This window comes from Antennarius striatus, chromosome 19, assembly GCF_040054535.1.
Source record: "Antennarius striatus isolate MH-2024 chromosome 19, ASM4005453v1, whole genome shotgun sequence".
NCBI classification, from domain to species: Eukaryota; Metazoa; Chordata; class Actinopteri; order Lophiiformes; family Antennariidae; genus Antennarius; species Antennarius striatus.
Genome location: NC_090794.1, coordinates 11,661,181 through 11,670,290, shown reverse-complemented (window position 1 = coordinate 11,670,290; position 9,110 = coordinate 11,661,181). Strand labels below are relative to the sequence as shown.

Sequence of the window (9,110 nt, the reverse complement as noted above, 5' to 3'; positions counted from 1 at the left end):
CCTAATCCTGGGCGTTCTCTCTAGTGTTGGATACTTTTAACATGGTATGTCTTCATTGTTTTCTCCTTTTGTGTTTTATTCTATTAGGTTCTGTGCTACAATTTGTTTAGTTGGTAATTATATTTAATTGGATTAGGATCTTGGCTCATATCGTGTTTGTCTTTTGATGCAAACGTTTTGATAAGGGATCATAAAGTGTGACCTTGATTTGAACTTAAAAAGGAATTTCCTCTTGGATATACAACCATTTTTATTTGTTAAATACAAACAAACGTCATACAAGAACAGGACGGCTCTTTAGGCTGATTTATTTACTTAACAACCTACTTTCTGTTCAGATTTCCCCTTTGGAGCTCCTCTCTGCTCTGGATGTAATGACAGGTCTCTGCCGGTAGAGGAGCTGTTTTTATTCTCGCGAGATTACAAGAGAGGAAGCGACAAACGGGAAGGTCAAGAAATAAACATGGCGGCTCGCTGCATCGTAAGGTCTCTGCGGAACATGTTTGGAGGCTTAAACGTAGGAGCCACAGGCCCAAAAGTGAAGGTTCAACCACTTTTTAATGTTCCCAAGCTACAAACTGTAATCACTCAGAGCCGAGGAATTCGCCAAGGTGAGAAAAAGACGCAAACCGGTAGATTTATGACGTTAATAGCGACATAGCTAGCTTGTATTAGCTGGTCTCATGTCAATTCACTTATTTCAACGTATTTCTTTAATTATTCCAAATGCACATCTAACGAAAAACTGTTTCACTAATACATCAACAAATCTGGGTATAAAAAACGGAGCACATATTTATGTCAGAAGCCATTCGTCCATCGATGAGGCTGTCTACTTTTTGACATATGTGCTCCCTTATTTAATGTGACTTTTAATTCTATACCATAAGTATATATGTATGTAACAATAACCAGAAATATAATCGTAATACTGATAAGTGCAGCTGATCTGCATCATTTAGTCAACATTCGTGTAAATAGCATCTATGTTAAATGTAGCTCGACATGGTAAGCTACTTATTTGTGCTTGACTAACTTGAGATAATGATTCCCTGGCACAATGATTTTACATTGGTACAAACTGAGAGCATCATTACAGTAATCATTTTTGTAATAATATATTATGCAATGTCTGTTTTCCAGTGGTGGAGATACAGGAGGGTCAAACAACTAAGGTTTGTGAAGTTGATCGTATTGTACATACAGTCTCTCATCTGTAATGTATAATATGATTTTTTTTTCGTAATAAGGTCTATAGTCTTTTGCAGTACAGTATTATATATTTAATACACAGCCAATGTCTCTGTGTTTAGTAATAAGACAAACACTGTTTGGGTTTTTTTTCCTGTGATAATGACAAATATCAACAGATGTTGCATTGATTTAGAACTGTTCTTACTCTTCGTCTGACATACATAATTAAATTTTGATTTTTCTCTGTATGACATACAATTTTTGAATTTGTGGATTCTTAAAATAGGAAAGGCAATAAAAAATTATCATTCATCATAAAAAGTATGTGTATGCAGTAGGTGCTGGTTAACTTTCCATTTTGATTTTCTTTAGTTTTTTTTAACTGTCCTCATATGAATCAGATCGAGGGACACATAGTGGACACCCCAGCAGCACCTCAGCCTCCAAACCCCTCAGCCCGATGTCCGATCTACAGATGGAACCTGCAGCACAAATATAACTACACGGTAAGTGTATTCACAGACATATAATGAGCATGGCAGCAACTATTTAAAGTCTATCAGCAGTTTTAATGTGTTTGTCTCTTTTTTTTTTTTCAATAAAACCCTTTCAGGATGTCTTGTTGCTGAGACAGTTCATCAGGGCAGATGGAGGCATGTTGCCCAAGAGAATCACCAACCTCTGTACAGAGGAACATCATAAGATTGCTGTCTGTGTGAAGATGGCCCAGAGAGCTGGTCAGTGTTGTTGCTGCCGCTGCTGCATGTCTCATCTTTATTTTTAAAGCTTGGTCCACTCCGAGCTCAAGTTGCACTTTCTTTATCTTTTTGACACATCATTGATTTCCACAAATAAATACAGTTCATTTTTCATAGATAAGCAAAAAAGGTGTAAACAAATAATGAAAGGCATAAATATGGAATCTAATGCTGAATCTAAAATTGATCGAAGAATAAAATCTCTGAAGCACATGATAATTGCAGACCAAAGTATAAAGCCTTAAGTTATAATCAGGACTGAATTTATTTATTGTAGTCAGGGGACAAATCAACACCCAAATATTCTGCGATAGATAAAACATAAAAATGCAATACTACCCAAATGTTTAACTTATTAAAGTGAGGATGAGCATCAACTGCTTTTTTGTAGTAACGCAGTGTGCTCTTAATCTGTTGCATTTGTACAATCAATCATATATTTCCTGCTCTGTTTAACTGTTTTATGACTAATGGACTATTACATTTTACGTAAACATGACTTGAATTTCTATGTTCAAGGTCTGCTGCCGGACCACAGACCCAAACTCCCAGAGGGTCATGTCCCAAAGAAACATAAACAACAACAACTTAACAGGTGAGGTGTTCTTGTGTGTCTACCTGTATTTGTCACAGGTATCAGTTGTTAAAATCATTCACTGCGCAACTGAAACTTGCAACAATTTCATCATCCACATTTTTTGTTTATTGTGCAGATACCTGACCCGCTGGTCCGTTGGCACTGTCAAGCCCATATATAAAACTGGACTGAAGTGGTGCAAGAGGCGCATGCCAGTGGGCGACCCAATACTCAAGAACAATGTGCGTTACAGCATCAAGCCCCTGCATTTAAAACATTGAAGAAAGCCTGGAGCATCAGTACAGCAACTAGATGAGTGGGTGGGCCATTTTTAATACCAAGGGAGCATTTCCAAGTGGATAGGCTTTTGTCATACTGCCCTGGGAAATGTTCTAAAAGCTCCATCCTTCTAAATTTATTCTGCTATTTGTTTATGAAGCTGCGTCGCAATGAGGTGATTCATGCTTAGTCCCACCCAGAGCTATCCATTCTCTCTCTGGGTTCTCAAAAAAAACCCTGAAGTGAACCCTCTGACTGCTTAATGTGAGCATCAGCTGTGTAAGTATCACAATTTCAAAGTAGGTGGTATGTTGGCTCTGTATACGCCATGAAGTACAGATGTGCAAATAAAATGCTCTTAACGTGTGTTTACTGTATAGACATAGCTTTTGTGCATTGGAACTAAATGGAACAAAAAGAGCATGACTGTACTTCAGTTTATTATTTATCTTCGGACAAACAGTCTTTACAAGATGTTACATTTATAACATTTTCAGCGTTGAAGAATTCAGAGCTTGAACTAGGTGAAAAATGTCTCGAGAGTAGCTCAGTCCACTAGGTCTTGGGCTGGGTACCAGAGGGTAGCAGGTTCAAGGCCCATGTGGACCAGAAATTTCTGAGTGTGAACTGGCAATGGAGAAGTGCCATTTCCCCTTTATAAGTTGCGTGTGTGTGTGTGTGTGTGTCCCTGTCTGTCTCACGGGCCTGTACTTGTGTGACTAACAAATTAACACTCGAGTAGATAAATAATTTCCCCTATGGGGCATAAATAAAGTTGATTTCTCCTTTATAGCATGAATGGAAGGTCCAGATTCTTGGCTCCATGACCGATATAGATGTATCCGTGCTGTGGCGTCATTGGCACATGGTAGAAGGTCAGGCCAAGCCACAACAAGCTGCGGAGAATGCACACTCTGCTGGCGCATTCAAACTGAAGACTCCAACATCCTAAATTCAAACATGAAAGACATTTTGTAAGCATTTGGTACAAGAGGCTTATACTGTACATCATGTTCTCTGACTATGCTGCTGCAACATTGATACGATTCACCAACAAGTCAGGAGCTGATGTATAGGGGGTTTATTTGTACTAATGCAAATGACATGTATACAACTGCAATTATTTAATCAAATTCTATAGTTTAAACATGTTTGACAGGCAGGATTATAAAGCCTAACAACCCGCGAGCACTTAGAGAAGTGAAAACAGGGACTGGATCTCCTGCTAAATAAACATAACTGCCCCTTCTTTACTCAGAAGGGAGATTAGATAGATAGATAGATAGATAGATAGATAGATAGATACATATACTGTATCCCAAACTGGGAAATTCCAAAAAATTATTTGTCAGGATTATTCAAATGTAAATTTCCAAATGTTTCAGTATGTTGATAAGAAACATGTGGTGATCAGGTTATGACTACTGTTACAGGAAGAGAAACTGGAAGCTATAAATCAGTAGGAAATGGTTTTCAGGACCGTTACCGAGTTTTCCGACCAATGTGGAAAAGAGAAGTAGCCCAACTTTGGGTCTCAGAGGAAAGAACGTGTCCTATGTTGGAAATGCATCATTTAACATTTTCCCCAGGGTCCCATTAGGAAAAAGAAAAATCTCCTTTTCAACAACGGCATTCAATCTGGTGTTAAGAGAAGGATGGCTGCAGTGAATGTGTCACTGAGACAGCTGTGTAATGTCTGCTGCTGTGATGACACTGCCGACATCAGCATCAGCTCGGGACACACAAACATTCACATGTGGAAGCTCTCTTAAAGCAGACATCTGCTCAATGTTTGTGTATGAATGCTCGACGTTCTCCTCCATACGCTCTTGTTCTTCCAAATCCTCAACCTACAGTCCCTACAGGATGTGTACATCCAGGCCAGCAACCAAGTTCAAAACGTCTGATTTTAACACATCTAACTTTACAGTCTTTAAGTTTTCATAAGATGTGTAGCATTGCAGGAGCTTAAATGTCTCGGCTTCCCATTAGATTTTTAAAAGGCTGTAAATATTAATTCTAACTAGTCCACACAATCATACACTGCAGGTGACATGAAAAGAATCAGTGCAAACCCACCTCATGAAATCATTTGTGTAATCCCATTCTGATTTTAGTTTGACCCACTTGACAGTGAGTTGTTCAAATTCCCAAGGAAGAATGTGGTCTAAAACATGGGGGGAAATCAAAGGCTCCTGATATTGTTGATCCTCCTGAGACTGCTGAATGCCACATTGCAATGATTTCCAAAGCTGAATGGAAATTCTGAGAAAATTCTCAGAGCATGGTCTGTGTCACAGGTAGGTTGAATCATTTTAGTTTTGCAATGATTCCCAAGTTTTGGAAGGAAGCCCTTTCTACTTTTGCATTAGTTGAATCATAATACATTGCTGCATCAAGCAGCAATGTATTATATCTGGAACAATAAATACAAAACCACTCACGTTGTATAACTAATATTGTAAGGGCCTTAAGAGCGGTTATGAAAAGTGGAAATAGTTGTTTTACTGGGTCCAGATCTGGATACACTGGGTTGAGTTAATAAAGCTTGCTGAGAAAACCTTGTAGGCCTTTGTGGGCTTACTGTGTGTTCACACATAGGAAAGGCAGGATTCTGTGGCTTCACCGTTGGGAATGTCATCGCTCAGTACATCCAGGAAGTCGGTGGTTGGGTTCAGATCAGCCATTTCCAGGATGGACTTCTTCTTCAGATTTTTTGGTTTGCTGAAGTGAAGGAAGTTGTCAACTTTGCTTGCTTCTGAGTAGGACAAACCTGATGAATAATACACGTGTGCTTGTGATTTAAACTGCTTTGCAGCACATATGATGCAAATATAGAAGCAATATCACAATAAAGTGGTGTATGCATGTATGTTTCACAAATACAAACTAACCAGAAAGCTACATTATGCATCTCTGTCACTGAAAACCAATTAGCAAATGTTACTATTGAATCTGGCGGAGTATATATTTACCACCAAAGCTGCGGTTGACCTGGACGAGGCCATGTGGATTCTTCACAAAGGCTCCACGTGGTACCACAGAGGCTTCCTCATCAATCTGAAGAACTGCCACTGCCAACCTACTCTCCTCACTGACTTTGGTCTGAAAAGAAGAACAAACCATCGAGAGGAGGAGATAGAGTTGGTATGAGAGATAAAAGGCAAGAGATGTATGTCGGCCTAAATACAGCACATCTGCTGTGCTTTTATTTTTGCTCCTTTTCATGAAGGTGTTGTCACATTTCTTTATTTGGATTCAGTATGTGGTTGAATTAAAATGATGCCTTATTGCTCAAGGGAACCCTATCTTTCAAAACGCTGAGAAAGTGCTGGGGCCATGGCCATGTGCAGCAGCCCTGCTGAATGGGAGCAGCAGTTTAAAACACGCCGCAAAGCCTCAGCAGGCATTCAAGACTTGGAATTGATGTAATAAGTTCTAACAGCCCCTTTGGAACTTGATGTCTAGCAACGCCCCCGATAATTAAAACAAGATTCAGCTCTCGGCATCGATTCTCATCTGCTAGCTCTGTATTTTCACAACGACAGGACCCTGATCAGACTCACCACCTCCTTCCCATCCTGACTGACCTCAACATGCTGATAGACATGAGAGGGGTCTCCCATGAAGCGGCCCTTAGCAGCTGTGGACACCTCCTGAACCATGGTGTCTGTGACCATGGGCAACAGGAACCAGTCGATGCAGTTGAAGCTGGAGAGAACACAGCAAGTGGTCATAGGAAACACGATCGGAAGAGCTTGCAATAGTGATCGGTGCTATTTTACCTGTAGAAATATTTTATATCTTCCATCTCATCTTCCCCTCTCCCCTGGGTGATAAAATAGTCCTGTTTCAATCCGAATATTTTGCCCCAAAACAAAACCCGCTGGAACTTGTAGTCTTTCCTCAAGAGAAGTAGAGACGTCTGTAAAGCGGTTCTTTGTTCTACGTTTAAAGTTTGTCCGCTACCGGCAATGAGCTCCAAAGCAAAGTATAACGTGTCTGAGTCCATCGTTTGTGTGATGATACTATAACATAGACGTATTTTATCGTTATGTGCTGTAAAAACTATCCGCTAGCTAACAACAGCTAACCTAGGGAGTCCGTCCACGCGCCCACGACAACAAACCTTGCTGTGTTGGTTGTCATAGCAACGCAGTATTTCTTTCTTCCTTAATCATTTCACAATACAATAGGCTACACAATCATTTTAAAGTCTATAATTTAATACAAATGCGCATTCGTTTTCTTGGACAATTAAATTTAATTAGATGTCTCACGCTGGGTGTGGTTGAACATGATGTTAACACAAACCAGACCGGGTGGTGTCTGACGTCACGCCCCATCATTTACGCAGCACTGCGGGGCCGCAACAGTGTGGCTCTAAGATGCTTTCAGAGAACATAAATATTGACTTTAATTTGTCACCAGGACAGAAAACACAGCTTTTTGTTCATCCAACACTGTTGTTAAGTTTTAAACCTAAACTTAAGCTGAACACACACACACACACACACACACACACACACACACACACACACACACACACACACACACACACACACACACACACACACACACACATTTCACATCAGCTAAACGGAGGGAGGATGCCTGTCAGCGTTTGATGAAATCAAACTTGAGATTGAAACGTACTGGAAATCTCTAGAGACAGAGGGAAAACACACACATGTACTGTCATGAACTGTCATGAACTGTCATTACATGTCCTGTACATGATTTTGATGTAGTTTTTGAAATGATCGCAAGACGCTTCTCCTCCTTACAGCCAGAAAGTCTGGTGGGTTTTTCTCTGGCAGTTTGTCCAAAGTATCTGGAGGACATGATCTGTTAAGCCTGTTGCACAGCTGACAGGATGCACGTTTAAATCCCTCAGGGCACATGGGAGTAAGGGTGAATGTTTCTAGCAAATCATCTTTGGGTGTATCTGTTAAGCACACATAGTCATTACTCGCATCTCCCTGAGTGATAGGGAGTGGAAATATGAGGCAACGTGGCTGAGATGATTAAAAAAAAACAAATAAGCTACCTGTGAACCTAAAAATGGGATATTAGACAGGTAAAGTTATCTCCCCATGGCCATAGTTCAGGGCCGTTTAATGGCTCGTGACTTGAATTTACAGTGCATGTCACATGAGCTTCCTTCAGGCTTACTGCAATTTCATGAATGGGATTTGGAGCTGGAAAATGAGAGAGTGGGCAAAACGCATATCTGTGTGAGTATCTGTTCAGAGGTTGAGGTTAAAGGGGTGACATAGCTACAAATTTGAAGAAAACTTGGACAATAGAAAAGAAAGAATTTTTTTTATTGTGTAATGATAGCTGTTTTATTTTTATAAGAATTTTTTTAATGGTGTGGAATATCTGTTTATGAACACTTAATGATATGATTTTTGAATTCATGTCTGGCAAAGACAGTCAGATACATGACCGATTTTTAACATGACAGGGATTCAAAATTTAAAAAACCGATAAGGAGAAACACTTTGCTTGAATCTATTCTCACAAGTTCCCAACATTTCCCTCATTTATCTTTCTTACGTTGTTGCAAACGCTTTTCATTCACCTTCCGCGTTCACATCTGATCCAGCCAAAAGTTTTCATCCTCCACCTGTTCCAAAAAATGGATTCCAAAGGTGAATCCACTTTTAGCTCTGCGAACCTGCAAGTGTTTAATCAATCCTAGTTGTCCTCCTATTTATAAATCATACTATTTTTCCCAGTGGTTCCCAGAGATTATGTGAATTCCCAAACTTAATATATTCAGCAGCTTACTTTATATACAGGAAGACAAGTAGTGCTGAAATCACTGCTACTCAAGTAACACCAGTTGTGGTTTATCCTGGCTCAGGTCCAGTAGTCTTAAACAAGACAAGCAAAGTGACGCCAACTTAAGATATACTGTATGTAGACAACATAAGTGGATGCTGTCCAGCAAATAATTTTGGACAATCTGCCAGTGCTGGCCTCATGTGTTTTATAATCCTATGACTGGTCACCCTATATTATAGTCAGGGCTTCCACTGTACTAACTCATGTCATATTTCTTGACCTAAACACCTCTTAAATACAATCATTTCTATGACTCTTGGGTTTGTCAGGATTAAACTTTGGAGGATCGAAGTTATATGATCAAAAGCATAACAATAAACACTACAGAGAACAGAACCATCCAGTTGTTCCTGTGAGATGATTATTTTATTGCCCTTATCTTATTTTGTTATTTGCTGTCCTCACCACTTCCAGCAATAGACATTTTTTCTGCCATTACTAGCCCCCTC

General features: G+C 39.7%; 2 protein-coding genes across 4 annotated transcripts; one reads left to right on the top strand and one right to left on the bottom strand.

Moving 5' to 3' along the window:
- Nucleotides 1–426: 426 nt before the first annotated feature.
- mrps18a (mitochondrial ribosomal protein S18A) lies at nt 427–3,607 on the top strand. The gene is made up of 6 exons (XM_068342341.1): nt 427–611; nt 1,144–1,175; nt 1,596–1,700; nt 1,808–1,931; nt 2,472–2,547; nt 2,666–3,607. The coding sequence occupies exons 1-6, from the start codon at nt 464–466 to the stop codon at nt 2,808–2,810; spliced, it is 630 nt and encodes a 209-aa protein (XP_068198442.1). The 5' UTR covers nt 427–463; the 3' UTR covers nt 2,811–3,607.
- On the bottom strand, nt 3,588–6,927 carry LOC137613271 (radial spoke head protein 9 homolog). Of its 3 annotated transcripts, none has more exons than XM_068342338.1 (5): nt 6,594–6,927; nt 6,375–6,519; nt 5,784–5,913; nt 5,435–5,581; nt 3,588–3,756 (listed from the first exon to the last, which is right to left on the bottom strand). In XM_068342338.1, exons 1-5 carry the CDS (start codon nt 6,818–6,820, stop codon nt 3,596–3,598), a joined length of 810 nt encoding a protein of 269 aa, XP_068198439.1. In that variant the 5' UTR covers nt 6,821–6,927; the 3' UTR covers nt 3,588–3,595. The 3 variants fall into 3 exon arrangements, with proteins under 3 accessions (XP_068198439.1, XP_068198440.1, XP_068198441.1); XM_068342339.1 differs by having other exon boundaries at nt 6,399–6,519; XM_068342340.1 differs by having other exon boundaries at nt 3,651–3,756; nt 5,393–5,581.
- Between the last annotated feature and the right edge of the window lie 2,183 nt (nt 6,928–9,110).

What these genes read in the sequence shown, in the direction of transcription:
- mrps18a (XM_068342341.1), top strand. Translation starts at nt 464, where the DNA reads ATGGCGGCTCGCTGCATCGTAAGGTCTCTGCGGAACATGTTTGGAGGC. An exon ending in GAGCCGAGGAATTCGCCAAG is followed by an intron (nt 612 to 1,143) that starts GTGAGAAAAAGA and finishes TCTGTTTTCCAG; the next exon opens with TGGTGGAGATACAGGAGGGT. An exon ending in GAAGATGGCCCAGAGAGCTG is followed by an intron (nt 1,932 to 2,471) that starts GTCAGTGTTGTT and finishes TCTATGTTCAAG; the next exon opens with GTCTGCTGCCGGACCACAGA.
- LOC137613271 (XM_068342338.1), bottom strand. Translation starts at nt 6,820, where the DNA reads ATGGACTCAGACACGTTATACTTTGCTTTGGAGCTCATTGCCGGTAGC. An exon ending in GTCAGGATGGGAAGGAGGTG is followed by an intron (nt 5,914 to 6,374) that starts GTGAGTCTGATC and finishes TCTTCTTTTCAG; the next exon opens with ACCAAAGTCAGTGAGGAGAG. An exon ending in GAGCGATGACATTCCCAACG is followed by an intron (nt 3,757 to 5,434) that starts GTGAAGCCACAG and finishes GTTTGAATTTAG; the next exon opens with GATGTTGGAGTCTTCAGTTT.